Genomic DNA, 19,227 nt, shown 5'->3' on the forward strand with positions numbered 1-19,227 from the left:
TGAGATTGCACTTTTCTCATTTCAAATATTTTGACTCTTATCTATTTGCTTTTCCATTGTGGCTTAATTGGTGTGGTCTATATAAACGGACAATAAATTTATATACCTTTGTTATAAAGATCAGTCAGTGAATAGAACTTGGTATTCATCCCAGACAGAATTATGATTGAATGTATTTGCAAGATTAAAGCACTGAATTTACTTTTTTCTAATTAAAGGCAATTAAAGATTTGCAGACACAAATAAAAGACAATGAATTGAGGAATAAGTGTAGGAGCAAGTCCATTTGCAGGTGAAAAGAAGTGCCTTTGAAGCAGAACCAGCTGTATTTTCATTGAAAGAATAACAGTTTAGGAAGCTTTTCTGCATGTGCTTGCTTGATAGCATAATGTACTCATAAGCAGCTTATGCAGTACAGTATTCAGAAAATAGCAGTGCATTAATTTTTAAAGTAGCAAATGCAGGCGAGGAGCAGTGCTGCCACATGATGATAATGAAGGTGGATATTGTAAAGTCTACTGAGAGAAAAGAAGCAGGGAGCTCCTGAAACGTGAACATTTATAAAACAATAACTAGATATTCATATGATAATAAGCTTGGACAGCAGTATCAACAAAAGGCCAAAGATGCAGTCCTGTTTCTGCTTAAGCGTGATGAATTGAAAAGCAGAGAGGCAGTCTTTAGGCTGTTATTCAATCCTAGTAATGAGCTATTGTCAGAACAAAGGAGAAAACGTATAGAAGAGGTAGGGAATATCTCTCTCTCTCTCTTTTTTTTTTTTTTTTTTTTTTTTTCCTGAAGTTATTCTGTAGAATTAGAGAGTTAAAATGTGTTCTGTTCAGGTTATGTCTTAAATGGTGGTATCTTTAAAACTCAATCTTATATGTAGTTAATTGTCTTGAAAAGTAGTACTCAGCATGTCGCTTGCTCAGTTACGTGCGCTGCAGAGATGCATGAAAAAGGGATGTATGCAAAATTAGTTATTGAAACTAGCATGATCATGTCATAGTATTTCTGCAAACTAAATAAGAAATGATCACCCAGAACTTAATGAACTTGTCTAGTTCATATTTATTGTTCAGTTTTAGTTCTGCATTAATCATGGTGCCATTGCAGGTTTAGTTAAAAAGAATACTGATAATTCCAGGTCAGGCTATTTCTAACCTGTTATTACAATTATTGAATAAAAGATGTATGAGATCTTGTTCTCTCTTGTGAATAGAGGTAAATCACAATAATTCTTGGGAAATCCAGAGAATTTTAATTGTAATTGCATGAGGAGAAGCAAACTCATGTTGCCTACTGAATAAAACACTCACTTGTGCACTGAGGGGGGAACTTTGGCATTTTTCACAGCATAGCTGTGTTTTGTAGTTGAAAAAGTCCCTATCTTTCACCCTTGTCTTCACCCTGTTCTAATTCTACAATTTATAAAACAATCTTAATTTTTAGGCATAGAAATAATTTGTAAAGGATGCAACTCAGTTCAGCAGCTACAGAGGCCACTCTGCCAGCAAAGGAATAGAAAAAACTGTGCAGACAATGGTGGAGAAAAGGGACTAGCCAAAGGGTGAGTTCTGGAGAGCTTCTGAAGGACAAAGGAAAGTTCAGACACTGAAATGGAAAGTGAATGACCTGTGTATTTGCTATTTGGAGTGACTGGCAAGAGGCAAGACATAAGCAGGGAGGAGATGGCTGTAAGTGATTAAGAAAAGTTGCCTTATCATGGACTAGTGCTTTGGCCTTAAAAATGGAAAGAAAGTGGTGGACTTAGGAAAAGCTGTAAAGAAAGAAATGAGAAAAAAATGTTTAAAATCCAAAATTTGGAGTAGCTGGAAAAAAAAAAAAAAAAAAAAAAAAAAAAAAAGAAAGAAAGAAAGAAAGAAAGAAAGAAAGAAAGAAAAAGAAAAGAAGGCCAGTGCGGGAGTTTGAGAGAAGAAAAGAAGGACTGATGATGGGAATGAGAAGAAGTAGAAGAGGAAAGGATTTTGCTTAAGTAATAAAGAAAGTAAGATTTGGAAGAATTCCAATGCTATCCTTTTGGCTTCTTCTGCTTGCCTTCCTGTGTTCCCTCAGGAAAATGCAATGTCTGTCTTGAATAGACATTGGGTAAAGCAGACAAATGGGGCTTTGTCTGATGAGTCCATCTTAACTGGCTTTGATGGTCACTTCCTGGGAAGAAAAAATAGCTCAGGGTGATGATTCTGACAGGCAAATGTACAAGAAAGCTTGCAGGATAAGTGAGATAAAACTAGAAGAAATTGGAAGTGTGCAGATACATATTCCAACATGTTTTAATTTGCAGGCCCAAAAGAACATAGGGATATAGTATTATTTATTTCTGCTTGCTGTCCAGGTGGTAATGATCAGTGTTCATGTGGTAGGGGCTTTGTATTTCATAGTTCTTTATAGTCCTGTAGTGCAGATGTCTTTCCCAAGGCCTTAGAAAGTTCAGATGTTTTAAGAGTCTTTTAGTGCAATTGCAGAATCTGGTTTTCATTACAAAAGACTCCACAGATGCCCTTTTTAAACTTTTGCACTTGGTGGACTCAGACTGTTTCCCAAACATGTATTTTTTTTTTTCTTTTGGCTATCACATTTAGCAAGGAGAGTGGTAAATTAATGACAGGTGCATAGATTTGGAGAACTACCAGCTCCAGAGTCATTATTAAAATAGCCTATTTGTTATATACAGAGGTTTAGTTGTTCATATCAACTTTAATATAAATCTGGAAGTATTCTCTGAGTAAGTACAATCCAGTCTTAGCCATAACCACAATATTGGAATAAATAGCACCAGAGTGCTTGAAACTGATGCGAAGAACACCAATAAAATTTCCTTTTCTAGGAATAGACTTGGCCCTACCAGTAGATTTTGTATAGAGATTATGTGTCTCCTATGTGATATTTACCCTGGCTCTTCACAGTTTATCCTTGCAGAGGAGGAGGGAGAAAGAGGGATGTTAGGGAAGGGGGTTGGGTTTCAGTAGTTGACTTGAGTTGCGCCTCGTTCCTAATGGGTCTTACGAAGCTTTCCCGTTTTCGTTATCTAACCCCACTGTATCGCTGGAAGGAAAATCTTTTTAAAAGTAGGTCATTCTGCTGATCATCCTGCCTTATTTGCCCCATACAGGAGAACAGCAAATCTGAGTTACAAGAACTGAAACTGAACCTAGTCCTTGTGAGTTATCTGCTTCTAAGCTGAAGATATTTTTAGTGCTGAAGAAATCTCAGATGGATAAATTTCTGTAGTTTGTTCACAAGTAAGTTAGAACAGCTGCATCACTTTATTGAAAATTGGCTACAAACAAACAAACAAACAAACAAAATTAAAGGCTGGAATATTTGTATGCCAAATTTCACCCTGGAGTGAATCTTTATAACTTATAAACTCCTGCCATATATAATGGGAATTCTGACAGATCCTTAACTATTTCATAGCAAAGAGTACTATTGCAATACTTTAGGGGGAAGGAACACATTCTCTTTTGAGCTGCCTTCATCTTATGACTTAGCTATTTTGGTTGTTCTTGCAATTTTTTCCCTAACTGTTCAAGAAAATTACTGTACTCCACTCTCTGATGCATGCTATTATTAGATATCTTTGCCTTCTACAGAATAATGCTGCAGTGGTGCTGTACCATATATAAGATACATTGACTGGATTAATATATTGGAGCACTAGACATAAATAGTCATTCTGTCACCTTTTCTTCACTTCATCCCCTATGAAGATTCCTTGGATATACATTTTTGTTCAATAGATATGGTTTCAGTTACTTTTTCTTTTGCCATTGAGTACTTTTTAAGTTATTTCAAGACTTTTGTGAATGATATTTAACCAAAAGATAATACAGGGACCTTCACAGTGTATAATCCCTTAGGCTGAGGAGAGATTATACAGTGAAAGGAAATTCATAGTGTGAGTTCAGCATCCACAGTATGCTACACAGGGACGATCTCTGCATTGAATAGGAACAGGGTGATGAAGGAGAAAGAGCTTCTCTAATGGACAAGGTAGAGGGAATGTGTGTTTCTGTGAACCCAGTGCATCACTGGAGAAGACCACACAGCTCACATTTTTCCAGTTCACATTTCAGAATTTCGTTACTGTACTATACTATCCAAATTTTGAAGAAGAACATAAAATGAGAAGACTGTCCTATTGATTATGAATATAAGTCTGCATATGGTTGAGCAAATGGGAATGTTGTGTGCACAAAACTGTTGGGCACAGATTTAGAGGACAGATTAAATTATTCAAATGTAACACTGATGAGATTTAGATGTAAAACTAGATACAACTAGTGATAAAAAATGACCCCAAAAGATTTCTGCTTTAAGCGTTGTAGTTCAGTCTGGGAAATAGCCAAAAGTGTCATAAAAATGCTTTAGGGAAAAAAAAGGGGGGGGGGTCTTGTGAAAAGCCAAAGCAGTTGTACTGAGGTTCTACCCCTCTGAGCAGTTACTACACGGATTTTTCTTGTCTTTCTCCTTTTTCTGTGACTGTATCAGTGCTTTAACTTCTGTTAACTTGAATATGCTATGGCTAATAGTACATATGGTTACCTATGGTTAATAGTACTGCAGTAATAGGCCTTTTAGAGAGCCAAAATACCCCTGAGAGATGTCAAAGTATTTCAGGCTTTATTTTTTAAGTTAAGATAAATGATTTAGGACAGTTTTAAGTACTTTTATGTCCTCCTCTGAACTTCGTTCATGTGGCTGCACAGTAATCAAGCACTTGGTGGTACTGTTAGGTGGCTGCAAGAGGTAGAGAGGTAGTCCCCGTAACTTTTTAAAAGTCCTTCTAAGCCACTTCTAGAAGATTCTGTGTAACATAGTCATATAAGCAGATGGTATGGTTTTATTATAGCTCTTACTTGGAGTGACCTACATGAGTCTGAATTCTGCTACTTTTGAAAAATATTCCATTTCAGAATGATGAAACATCTACACTCACTATAATGTTATGTACTCACATTTATCATATGCATTAGAGGTGACCAACAAAAATTACAGTGAAAATTTTGTTTTGATTGAAATGCAAGTGAAAAATGTCATCCTCCTTTAATCTGCTTATTTACTACCAGATGCTTACTGAACAATATAATTTAATAAGTATTGTACTATTGGAAGGCTATCAGTATTGGTTTTTTGATATGTCTCTGGAGTAATAGGTTCTGCATTGATTTACTGACTCTTGCTTGTTGCTGTCATTCTTTGTTTTAAAGATCATTGTTCCACTGATTAGTCCCCTGTGTTACAGCGTAACTCCTTTTTCTAAGTGCTGAACTGCAGGATACTTTCAAAATGATAGATTTGATATTGAAACTAAAATAATTGTTGACTTTCATTACCTTCTTTGCATCATTTCCAATAAATGTTTTTTTTCTATCCTAGGAAAACAAGATTATAAGAAAACCAGGCCAATGTTAAGAGCAACAAGATTAAAAGCAGAGGCCAAGAAAACTGCACTAGGTGTAAAGGTAGAAATCCGTTTGATAGCTTATACCACCTTTCTGTATATGTTGTTTCTTTTCCCCATAGATATACTGTGTGAATATTGATTTCTGAGAGTTATTGTTTATGACACTTCAAAATCTAAGTGGAATGCCATCATCTAAAATATTTATGATGGATTGCTTTTACTTAACCCTAAAATAACTAGAATAGCTGAAACACTAAAAGATTTTATGCAGTCCATGTCATTGTTTTGGAGCAAACTTACATTAATGTCAATAAAATATTGTATGCTTAGGAAATGGATACTTTCAGAGAACCACTATATACACACAAAAAGTGTTTCCACAAATTTTTACAGTTATAAAAATGACAGTAAACATTTCCTTCCTCCTCTTCCTATCTTATGCCCAGGAGTAATTTAAAGACAGAGCTGTTAAGTATTGGTAAATTCTCAGCACTGTTATCTCAGTTGACAACCTTGTATACTTTCTCTGACTGGAAAAAATGGTTGGTTTAACTAACAAGGAAACACCTAGAAGGGTACTGAACTTTATTTTGGAAATGTCCCTTCTTCAGGTGAGTGTAAAGTATAGTAATGACTAATTAATCGTGGCAGTGAATATGAACAAGGAGAACAAATATGAATATTCTATACTATCTCCTACCCAGCTTGTCATCATAATGGGGATTTGGCTGAACATTCACTGTTTATTTTAGTTGCACCCAATATTTTTCCCTCAAACTCATTTTTTAATCGAATTAGTATGGAAGTAACTTGGCAGCCGGAGTAAAAAACATGCAAAATAAAAAAGTGGATCAAATACCTGGCTGTTCTAGTGAAAGAAACTTCAGAAATGTTAAAAGGAGAACATGTTCTTCTTTCTGGCAGATGAGAAATCAATTTTTTCAAGTTATAGCTTATAGCAAATGCCAAGGTATTACTACCAAGCTGTAACAGCTGTTGAGCTGCCAGATGATGTATTTGGTTGTCTTCCAGAATTTGCTATTATAATCACGAAACAGTGCTTTCTTTTTGCTCCTGATTGCTGATCTCGATCAAGCATTACTGTGCGATGCAGTATGTTTTCACAACATAATCTCCTCAGTTAGTGCTGTGTGTCAGGTTTTAATGAGAAAAAGTAGATTGCCTTTTTTGTTTAAAGGATAGATTATTAACCTTTTGAGTTCGATGTTTTTTCCTTCCTTCCTTATTAAATTTTACTTTTTCTTTTCATTTTACTTTCAATGACATGACCTTTTAAAAGGGATGTTCTACTTGGAGACTTTTACTGTACAGCCGAGTCCTATAAAAATATGAAGTTTTTCTGCATATCTTTTACAAGAGAGAAAAATATGAGCCTTGATCCTTCAAAATGTATTTTATTCCTTTTTTATATACATAATTCTTCCTTAAAAAAGACAGAGAACAGGTAAGCTTACATATAATCACATGTATAATGAAAAATCAAATCTTAGTACATAAGGAAAACAACAATTTATTTTGTACAAATGTGTTCCTGCATATCACAGTAGAATGCCTGCTTTGTTCTGGTTAAGAGAGATTTTGCCTCCGTGTGCACTCATGCTCGCCTGGTCACGGCATGTGCAGTGCTCTGGAGGTTGGTTGGTTGCAATGTTCTGGATTTGCAGTTGTGCCTCTGCCCTCTAAAAGGGGGGAAAGAAATCTTTAAGGCATTGTTTTCTGACTGTAACATTTTTTTTCCACACTTGAGCCCACAATTTTATTCTGATCATCCTCAAACTGATCACAGTCGTTTGTTTTGCTTCGTAATTGCTGGGGAAAGCTGGCAGAGCCGAAGCGAAAGGGAAGGTGAGTTGGGCGCTTTTCCTGCAGGGAGATGCTTGTGCAGGAAGGAAAGCAGAGCCTTTATGTGTCCCTCTCACTGCAGTTACTTCATGCAAACAACCCCAGACTTGCTAAAAGTTACAATGCTTTCCCCGGAATATTGACAGTCCCTGTAGAATAAAACCGTGCACGGCCCCTGACAGAAACGACAGTGCACAGCCCTGACGTGAGGCGTATTTAACGTCGCCGGGTGAACTGGCACCTCTTCTCACCTCACGGCAACGGCTCTTCCAACCTGCTCCGTCGCTGCAGTGCCGTACAGCGATACCTCGGGTAGTGCGGGCACCTGGAGCACCTGGAGATAAATCGCTCTCCCTAACCCAGGAAAGGCTGCTTTGAAACAGGACTTCTGTGTCCCTCTTGGTGAACCCTGCAACTTCTCCCCCTCTCTCAGGCAGGGTTTATTTTGGTCAGACCATTGGTAAGTTCCTCCGTCTGTCCAAGAGCAAACTTCCTGTGACAGATACATTCATCCCTAACACCTATCCCAGATACTTCTGTTTTATCTTCCAGATAAATTTAGAAATAAGAATTTGCTGAACTCTCCTATTTATTTTGATTCCAGGGTACTAAAACATTCTTTTATGTGTGTGGTTCCCAGAAGAGGCAATGGAATTAAATCTCTCTGGGTTATATAAATTTATGAAACTATTTTGAAGCTTAGGTGTGTGTTACTTTTATTGTTTTTTCCTAATATTCAGAGCTTTGAGCATATTGAAGCTTGTCATTTGGTAAGAGTAAGGTATAGGGTACTATCATCACTTTGCATTAGCAGAGTCCTCATGGTGGTAAGTAACATGCTTCACCTTCCAAAGGGTGCAATTTTAATCTTTTTATAGGATGTAGGCCCTGATTCTGTACTATTACAGTTGATTACCTTCAATTTGTGTTGAAGAAAAAAAAAAGTATATAAACTTTTAAGACAAGTGCAGGGTAATCTGTTGACAGCACTTCAGATAACCTCAGAAATGTCCAATATTCTTGACTATCTTTGAGAAAACGCAGACATATGTATAGTTAGCATACATTTTTTTGCTTGTCCAGGTTTCCATACATGATGCATGTAGCCTTTCAAAATAAATTAACATGTTCTTATAAAAAATTAAGTTGCAGATAAAAGAACTGTAGGGGAAATATATCCTTACCATACCTTTGGAAGTACAAGCTCTAGAAGAGAGGAATATTTTTATAATTATAATTCTATGAAATATCTGACACAATAAGTACCATGTTGTAACTTAATATTTTTAGTATCCATTTATATCTCTAGAGCTGTTTTGTATCAGTGTCCTAAAGAGCTTATTTTTATGGGGAGAACAACCATTGGCTATAAGGTAAGACTTGGTGTAGTATTTAGGTAAAAGAGAAGAGGATTGGAGAACTTTGAAGTGGTGTTAGTCATCAATATCTATGAAGATAATGAAATTCCACTGTTGTGTGTTTCACCATAAGAGCCGACAACATCTGCTTAAAAAAGGCCCTATAAATGACATAAAACTTTTCAGAACCAATCCCCTGGAGATCCTTCACATTTCATCGCTGGCATACTAATTAGCTTGTCTTGTCAAACTTTGATTGCCTTGTCATTTTAATGCAGAGTTTAAAGTAACAAAGTTCCTTTCAGTTACTGCCATTTAGTACTTTTTAATTTCCCCAATGAGAGATTTTATCTGTGTTGATAATGTCAGAAAAGCAACTAAGCACTAATAACTATTAAAAGGTGGTTCAGGCAGGGTGACCATGCCAGCATTCCGGGTGTAATATTTGTTCTTTAAATGTGTTTAAAAATCAAATATTTTAACAGAATTATTGTGCTGCCTGTGTTTGTACAAGTGGCACTAATGCAGATGGCACTGAAATACATGGTGTCTCTTGGAAAAGTAGGAGTCCTGTCTTGAGAAACAAGCCTGAGAGAAAGCTGTAGGCTATGTCTTTCCCAGTGTTTGGACAGAGCAAAATTCTTTTGTACCTGGACCAGAAAGGGTGCCTCTGAGCCTTCTTTGTGTGGTTGTTTTGTTACCACAGGGAGCTCGTGCTTGTTGTTTTGTTACCACGTGGAGCTCATGCTTGTGTCTTCGTTCCAGGAGCTCCACCTGGTTGTGTGCACCTTAGCAGCAAGGAGTCTTAGCAGCAACTCAGTTCTCAGTGGTGAAGGAAGGGATGTCCATATGAGAGGGACAAGCAGAAAATGATCTGAGGAAGGTGAAAATGCAGCCACCTGTAGCTGGGGGATTATATGCCTTAATCATTAGTAGAAGCCAAAAATAATGGGAGTTCTTGAGATTTTTTTAACAGGTTGCAAGAATGAATCAGTGGTCCATGGAACAGATGATGAAGTTCTCTATCTTTTTGAGACACAGACACAAATCTGAACAGTAGTATTTTACATCCTCTTGCAAAAACATAAACGACTACAGAATACCAGTCTATAGAGAATTATTAGCTATGTAATACATTGATTGAGCTAAGGGAAAAATGTTTTCTAAAAAGGTGGAAACTTACTGTCATTATTTTGCATATCTACTTAGTCTATTATTTAGTTAGCTAGCTCACTGTGAAGAGTCTATCTCTCATCTGGAACAAGTTATGTATGAATAGATAACAAAATATTCTTAGTGTATTTTGGCAAAGAGTATTCTCTGATTTCATGCTGTTTGTAATCTGCTAAGGTAGTGAATTCCATTTGCCAAGATATGTTGGGAATATAGTTTAATAGCTTTGTAGAAATTAAGGCCACAAGGGACTATTAAATCATTTGATCTGGCCTCTTGTATGTCACAGGTCATAAAATTTCATCCATATACCTTCTGGGAAGCCCAAACACTTCAGTAGGGCCAAAGTATTTTGGCCTTCAAATCAATCCACGTGCCTCACATAAAGAACAAGGCAGTTTAATGTGCCACCAGTGAACAAAGTATGATATTCCTAGTGATCCCAGCAGAATATGTGCCCTGACACCGAGATGGAAGGAGGAAAAAAGAAAAAAACAACAAAGAGAGAAAACAAATCAGGTTGCTCCCACCTGACCTGGCCTGACCTGTACACATAAGTACAGTGATCAGATGCTTTGCGTGTGTGAACAAGCTGCACCATGTGGAAGCTTAGGAGGATTTTATGTACCATCTCAAAGTAACAGTCCATCTTTCTTGGCTCTAGTGTCTACTTGTGGCCAATCTCTATTACTTCAAAGGATAGCTGAGGAAAAAAAGTCCAACAACAAAACCTCAAGTCCCATAAATTACATCAATACAATTGGAGGGAATTGGAGGGAGTTCTCTTTGGAGGAGAAGGAAACTTTTCTTCTAATCCTATATAGAAAAATCTGAACCACTAAAGCATGAGCTATGATTATTTTTAACAAGATGGAATTTCAGAGATTCAGAGTATAATGTTGACAGTGGAAGTAATCCCATTCTTCCCATCGTCCTGAAGGAGGGGAGTAATCTTGAGGGCTGAGGTCACAGACGCACACGCCAGCAGCCAGGACCTCCTTTTCACACATGCTGAAGCTGAAGTATTCTTCCCAAAAGTTAAATCAAAACATATTTTTGGGGGAAGTCTTGCCTTAAAAGGCTCACACCCATGGTAAGTCCATAATCTCCCCAAAAAGTAATTCAAATGTTTTGTCATCCTTCCTCCTGAGAAATTACATTTTACTTCAAAGTTGAGCTTATTTCCAGGTGTACCTGGAGGGGTCCTTGTATACAAGATCAGACTATCTTGACAAAACTGACTGACAAGACCGTCTTACTTAAATACAGGTATATGGCATATATAGTTATATGCTGTAACCGAACTACTTCTTATACTTCTCTGTGATAAACAAAATACATTGAACTCCTGTAGCTTGGCCATGTAAGGCTTTTTTTCCAACCTCTGATCTATTGTAGTGACCTCTTTTTGAACTTCTAGCACTTGATATAGTATATCTAGTGAAGATCTTACTAAAACCAATCATTTTCCTACTGGAAATCCCCTGTTTGCTTATTCAGAGATCACACTGAGGTAATGCTTATCCCTTAAATCCAAAGAACATTTTATAGTCACAGTTTTTCAAGGCTTTGTAAGTACTGTCTATGTTTTTGATATCTGTATATATTATCTTGTTTTTAGTTAGAACGTTCATGTTCCCAATCTTTAAATTTTGTGAAATGATATATGCTGTTTAAACCTACCTACTAGTAGTTAATGAAATACTCTACTTGTATAAAGCAAACATAAATGTTTCCTGATTCTTTGAACCAGAAAGCTTCTTCTTTTTTTGAGTTGTGGATTTCTTTTTGCCCATTACAAGATAATCCATCTTTGTTGCCTTCATTAGATGTAGAATGTACTGTGTTAAGGAAATAAACATCCATTTTTAAGTATTATTTTGCTGCAACTCTAAAAACTGTACACACTGAATGTCTGCATAAAGTCTTCCAGTTATAAATTATACATGGGAAAAAGGTTTATTGTGAAGTCCATGTATATCTACCTATTTTTCCCCCAAAAGACAAGTATCCTTGGTGAGTGTCATTTGCATCTTTTCATCCCTTTTCAGAAATGGCTAGGGATCAGAGATAGAAATTTGTGGTGCTTTTTCACCTAGTTTTAAAAAGATGTCAGATAAAAAAGGTACAATTCTTTTTTGGGGGGACAATAAAAAATAAATTAATATGTAAAAAACTGAACATTTCCTGAGAATATGGTATTTTCTATATACATGTTAGATAATATTCTATCCAGTGTCCAGATTTGTGTTATTATAGCCAATATTTTTTCCTCATTTTTTCATCTCCTGATTAATCTCATTTAGATCCCAACTCTGCAACTTGCTCCATCAGGGTAAATCTGAGGACATTAGCTGAAAATTTCAACCTGAGAGACATAAAAACAATGAAAATGAAAGGAGAATTAATTCTACTTTATGCCATAATGGCATGTGTTTCTTTACGGAAGTTTCTGGGAAAATTAAGATGAAGTCAGTATGGTTCTACAGAAATTATTGTAAATAAGAGAGAATATGATAGAAAAGTATGTTCCTTTTAAAGGCTTGTTTGACTGTGTTTTGGAATTTGAGAGCAAGGATATTATTTTCTAACATTCTATACCATGTTAGAAAAAAGGGGAGAAAAAGCTCTGTGATCATTTTAAGTTTATTTCTATAGGACTTTTTATATATGAGTTAATTATTCATGGTGAAATCCTCTGAGTAAATGGATTTTGCAGAGGGATGATAGGGATGATCCATAAAGTGCAAAAGAAAGGGAGCTATATATGCAGAGCAGGGAGTATTTTAACATTTCATTTCTATGCATGACTTAAAATACAAATAGCAAAACCTGAGAAGTATAAAACAAATTAAAATGACAATATGTACTGTTGTTGGAAAACCAGTACACTGGTACAGTGTTTCATTTGCTACTTACATTGCAAAATTTATGTTTATAAAAGTTCATAAACTGGATGCAATTCTTAAGAGACGGCAAAGACCAAGCTGAGAGCCAGGTGTCCCTTGTTAGTTTTTTGCTACTCTGCCTTCATGAATAGGTCAATATTAAGATTATTGCATAATTCTTAAACTTGGAATTTTTGATATTCTTATATCTATCACTCTTAGAGTTTAATAGATATTGGTCCATCCACTCGCTTCCTAATACCCCATAAGGAAAGTAGTAATACTATCTCAGTGTTTTTCACTGTAAAACTTAGGCAGAGAGGAATTAAAGAATGACTTCAATAAGATTAGTTATTGAAGAGCCTGAGAATAAAATCAAAATTTTCTCAGTTCCACTTTCTAGGGAACAAATCTTCAGTGTAACATTCTTCCAAATTTTGCTCCTTTTACCATGAATTTTGTAAGGGAGACTGGGGAGAAGGGAGAAGAAAGAGGAACTAAATGTAAAGTAGGCAGCATGGCCAGCATGGCACCCAAACAAGAGGGAAAAACTTTGTAATACCGGAATGAATTTGCTGTCCGTGTCAAGTGTGAAGGGTGCCTGCATTGTACGGTTTTGTTGTCCACTCTCCTGAGCAGATGGAGCTTGCAGTTGTATGTCACTTGTTTATTACATCCTCTTAAGATTAGTAGCTGTGTGGCCAGATGGGTCTGGGAGCACAGCTGTGGATACAAGGAAATAAATGAAACCTGTCTGATGCTGCCATGCCCTTTTGTGAGATACTGACGTGTTGCAACTGCAACAAAGCAAAAATCACTTTCCCTTAATATATTAGTGAATTAGATGTAATTTCTTTTTTTAAAAAATCAAATATAAAAACAAGAGAATAAGGTTCAAAGGGTGATATAATTCTAAGAGAAAATTGTATTTGAAATCTGTAGCAAGCAGCCTCAGCAAATTTACAGGAACAATGTTAATGTGTTAAAATAAATTTAAAATACATATCAATTAATCATCCATGTAAATTGTAAAGCAAAGGTTTCTATAGAACAAAGACGCATATAGAGCACACGCCAGCTAGGCAGTAGTATTTCAAAGTTTATTAGATGGCATATGTTGAATTATTGATCCAACATTCTGATAAACTATATAATGCATTCATGTAAATGCAAATGAAATGCTGTTCTATAGAAGAATGCCAGATTATGGGCTAGACTTTAAGAAATGAAGCTAACACAGTTTTAACTCCTTCATGGCAGTGGACACAGAAGGAGAATCACAGAACTACCATGAATCTGGAGATGTAGGATGGGATTCATCCTGCAATGAAGATGTCTACACCTGACACTCATCTATACTCCCTTTTCTGTCAAAAGGGGAGAAATAGGCATTTTTTAAGGAGAATTCACCTGATCTTTCTTAGCTATGTGCTTTAGGACACAATGAATGACACGAAATGGGGTCAGATTCTTTCCTTTGATGGTAAAGGGTGACAAAGTGTCCAGGTCATGTGTAGATAACTCCATTCAGTCCCACTAACAGAGTTGATTGACATAGCAAGTTCTGTAGCAATTCAAATTACTCGCTGAACACTCAGCTGTTTTTTTTCCCCTCTTCTTTTAAGTGGATGGGTGGATTGTTTTGATGCAGATGATTTGTAGTTTAAGATGAAGCAGAAATTTTGAGGAAGTTTTGTTGCTTCTTTTTATGGAAGGAAGGTGGTTGGGAAAGATTGTTCCTTTTGAGAACCCCACTGCATGATTTTAAGAATACTTTATGATGGTAGATAATGAAGCAATGTATGCTTTCAGCTGTGGAAGTGGCAGGTTCCGTGAACTGAAGGAACATATGGCCACTTCTCAAAATTATATTTCTTCTCTCATTGTCTAACAAAATGAGAGTTGACGCCACAGGAGGTATGCTGTGCTTTCCAGGAAAAAAATCAGAAACACTGTTACTTTGAAAAAAGTGATATTATAAAGAGGATATCATACTATGATTTATTAAATCTGAGATCTAAAGTTGAACTTAACTTGGTCCAGCCTTAAGACAGAATATCGTGATAGTCACATAATGAATATGACGTTTAGTACAAAAGTATTTTTCTGCTTCTGAAAGCTGCTATAAATCATGTCCACTTTGGAAGACTCTTTTACGTTAATTAAGGAAGATGCAGCAAGTCATAGTACTTTATGGGAAGAGAGGCAAGTGCAAGTGCAAATTGTAGTGCTTTTTACTTTATTGCAGTGAGGAAGCAGAAGAAGTTTCACCCCATTCTGAAGGATTTTGTAGATCTATTTTAGAGCCTGCCAGGAGGTTGGGAGGTAGAGGTACTGATTTTCATTGACTTCCACCATATTGTGTTTGCTTCATTAAAAAATTACAAATTTGTTGGCAAAAAGCAATAACATATTGCTAGGAAACATCAAAATTCACAGTGTAAATTCATAATTTGAATTTGTATTCAAAACTATGGTTACGCAAATTCTATGTTTTCTTTAAAAATGCAGTAGCATAATAAACGGACATAAGAACTTCTATTTCTGGGTCATATCAAAGATCTTTTAGCCAAATATCCTGTTTCTGACAGTAAATGAGACTCACCAAAGTCTTTATTAAATTAATGGATTTTATAACATTCTGAAATGGTGATCACAAAGAAGAAATCATTAAGATAGCAATGCATTATGTAAGGTTTACATGTCTGATGAGAAGTTACATCGATGTGTGTTATACAAGGGAAATAACATTTATTCCTTATTTATTTGAAATGATGATACTATTTCTGACATTTTTTATTTTGTTTTGTTTTGTTTCCTCTCATTTCTGCAGGAAGTTGCCCTTGTCCTTGCAGCTATATTGGTATTTTTGTTGGCTTTCTATGCTTTCTTTTATCTTAACATTTCCAATGAAGTTGACCTTGATCTGGATCCAGACGAAAACTAGCAGATGCAATGAATCTATCATCAGGATTTCTTCAGCTGAAACAAGACTGCGTAGGAACACACAGTCCCTTCACTGTGAGACAATAAATGATGCCATTTCTTGCGGTCCAAATTCATAAGAAAATTTTGCAATATGTCAGTCACTCACATTCCAGGTCTCCAAAATACGGGAATAATACTTGCACCTAGCAAGCATATTTGGTTAACACCAAAGCCAGGAGCCACAGTACAACATATGAAATTTATTGTTTACATTATTTTTTTCTCAGGCAGAGAACTCTGATGTCAAAAGAGAGGTGCTATTATTATAATAGATATTGATGCTCACTTCACAGGAGAAGAGTCTGCCTTGACTAAATTTAGGAATCAAAGCTTCCTAATAGCCAAATTAGAGTCCTTTTCCTTTCCCCAAAGAAAGCAGAAATACCAAATAAAATGTCTTTTCTTGATTTGTATTTAGAGTGTATCAAAAACCTCTCATTCTTTCTCTCCCCTTTTATCTTTCTTGTACATGTGTGCACACATGCCTGCATGCACAAAGTTAGAAGAAATCCTAGGAAAAAAATTATCCTTTTAGAAGCAGTCTGTCACCTCCTATATGGACTTAATTTTATGTCATCCCAGATTCTGTGTGCCCATATATCTACAGTAATCTTTTTCATTCTTTTGCCAACTGTTCAGCACACATGTGTTCTGTCAGAAATGGCACCTGGATGACAGAAGCTCTAACATTCGCATATGCCTCTGAAACACAGTTCTTTGCCTCCTGTGCTGTCTGAACTAGTGTAAATAGAAAGTTCAGTCACTGTTGATTTTAATTAGTGTATTGCTCTGTTATTAATCTAAAGTTGAAATTTCTATTTTAATTATGTTCTTCCTACTGATTTTGGTATCAACTTGCTCTACCTGTAAGGGAGATGTAAAAATTTGCTTTCCAGTTATACTATCATTTTTATCATCAAACTCATGTGGGAAGTTGTAATTACTGAGAAACCTTTTTCTATGCATACTTGTAATGCATACTTGTAATGATTGGAAGAATGTTGGCTCAATGACATCCTCTAGTTCTTGCAAAGTACTTTTCAGAATATGCAGTATAGATAACATTTCTGATCCCTTTGATAAAGAACCGCAAGCAACTTGAAAAAGTATGTTAAAGCAGCTGCAGGGAGCTCTAAAATTCAGGATTTATCCTGTTCTGCTTTAGCTTTGGCATATTTCTGGACCTGTGATTGTAAAGGTTCTGTGTTCTTTGTTCTAAAAACATAGTTAGTCTTTCTGTAGTTCTGATTTCTGTTATTTTGATATCAAGAAGAGCATTGAGCCATTGATGCTGAGAGTGACAAGAGACTTGCCCATATTTTCTTCCAGAAGTTATCAAAATTCTGAAATTCTATTAGCAATCTAGCCTTGAGGCATCTTTGATATCAGTTTCAGGTTAGATTGAAGCTGAAGATTATACTTAGTTACAGCAAAGAAATTTACCTAGTTGTTCCCGAAATGCATGACTTAGATTTCCTATAGTGATTTTGGAGACAAAGGGATACCAAATCATAGGAGAGATTATAATGTAAAAAGATATTTATTTTAAATTGATCAATGCAGTTAATTTTTAAACCATATAGTAATTATAACCATATATGTCATAATCCTCATTCAGCTTATATAATGCAAAACAACTCGTCTAGAAATTTGGAATACAACAGCCTTCTAAGAACAAGATGAAAGAGATGCATACACATATAAGTGCATATATTTCTCATCTTTTAATGATGACTTACAGGCACAAAATCCTAACATTTATGCGTTTGTATGACTTACAGTCCTCTAATACTCATATACATGACCAAATGCGTAGCAACATATTGCATTTATGGTGAAGCATTTCCTGACACGTGGTCTGCCTTTTAGTGGAGAGAAAAGCATATCGCAAGCTGTCTTTCTGGATGTGACATGCCTTTCATTTCACCAGTACCACGCCACATGTCACAGAAGCTGCAGACCTCTCCTTTTCCTTTGCATGAGCAATTTCCTTTCTCCATAAAATACTGGAAGGATTGCTTTGTTCATATGTGCATGTTGCACTGTAGGTGATGTGCTCTATGAGAAGGAGGTACAGTTACCTCCTTAATGCAGGTTCTCTAATAACTTGTGTTCTGATTCTGTTTCATTAAAAAGGGGACTATTTTTAAATATCAAATAATAACATGAAATTACTAGAACAAGAGCATATCATTTCCCACACGTTATGACTCAAAGACAAAATCCGAACAATATATGTGAGTGAATGATGTATCTTCACTGGCTTGTGCCTCATCAGAGCACATTGCCCTCGAGTGTTACAGTCTGCATTGGCTTCATTTAGGTTATGGTTTTTCATTTACATGAAAGATATTCTTCTGTAACCAGAAACCTTTCTTTTTCTCAGCTAAACTGAACAGACTTCTGGTCCGTGTACATAGAAATACGTGGTAAATATTGCAGTGAATACACCCTTTCTTTTATCAGTATACTATTTTTAATGGGACTATGTCAGTAGTTTTGTAAAGATAATCCTCCCGACACGTTTCATCAAAGTATGCATCCTTGTTTTTCTAAAAGGCATAAATACAACAATGTTAGCAACAAAGTCAGAGTCTGAGTTTATTCATGTTTGTCTTACAATGATTCTGCTGTATTCAGTGAAATTACTCCTGATTTACTCTAAGGGGAAATCAGAATCCAGTCTAGAGTTATTTCTGCTTTCTGGAGGACTGCAATGTCCGCGCCTGGTATTTGAAAGTGGAGATTGATTTTAATCTTTCAAACACGTTGCTTATTTATATCTGAGGTTGAAATTTGAACATTTTTCTTTATGTGAGTTGCTCAGTATCTGTTTTAATAATAAATGGATTTCTACTATTTTGAGCTCTTATTAATATGGGATATGTCACAGTGAATTATATGTTCATCTGAAAGGACATTAAAACAATCTAGATGGCATGATATTCAAGTTTTAGCAATGATACTTAGATTTTTAGAATATTTGGACTAGTATAGGCAATTCTGAGCCCTAATCTCTCATTAAAACTGAGTGTAATCTCTGTGAATACTTCAAAGACAATAAAGAAAACTTCCCTTGGCATCCTTTTCTTGCAGAGAAATTTGTTCCCTGGAGCTCCCATCAACTTCAGAAGGATTGGCTTTCAAGGAAGGGTTGCTGATCACATCATTTACACAGCAGCCCTGACTTAACTAGGCAGCTTTTTTGAAGGATGTTCACCTCTAGAGACAAAGTAGACTTCAGTATTGTTGCTGCCCTCTGTTTGTGGAGTAAAGTGAATTCCTTTCCAGCTGAGATTGCCTAGGAGGTGCCTGTACTGGGCCCTTACGCTACGAGCAAGAGCAGATGCCTCTGGTTCCTCCAGGAGTGTAGGAGCTGCTGCTATTCTCCACCAGCCCCCCCAGAAAGGAAGGAACAATGGACATCTTGCAAGGATTTTGCTCAGTAAATCTTTCTTCAGTAGTTTTCCTTTTGATAATACAGAAGCAGACCCATTATATAGACCATCTCAGGACAGAAGCCTCA

At 36.1% G+C, this 19,227-nt stretch overlaps 1 protein-coding gene across 2 annotated transcripts in view; it reads left to right on the forward strand.

Moving 5' to 3' along the window:
• The window catches only part of TRIQK (triple QxxK/R motif containing), a 61,109-nt gene extending 42,326 nt beyond the window's left edge, over positions 1-18,783 (forward strand). For both annotated transcript variants that reach the window (XM_062570519.1, XM_062570520.1), the window contains exons 3-4: positions 5,404-5,489; positions 15,547-18,783. In XM_062570519.1, coding sequence (XP_062426503.1) covers positions 5,404-5,489; positions 15,547-15,660 — 200 coding nt within the window. In that variant the 3' untranslated portion in view covers positions 15,661-18,783. The remainder of the gene's footprint in view (positions 1-5,403; positions 5,490-15,546) is intronic.
• Positions 18,784-19,227: the final 444 nt, after the last annotated feature.

The sequence above is a fragment of the Rhea pennata genome, chromosome 2 (assembly GCF_028389875.1).
Source record: "Rhea pennata isolate bPtePen1 chromosome 2, bPtePen1.pri, whole genome shotgun sequence".
NCBI classification, from domain to species: Eukaryota; Metazoa; Chordata; class Aves; order Rheiformes; family Rheidae; genus Rhea; species Rhea pennata.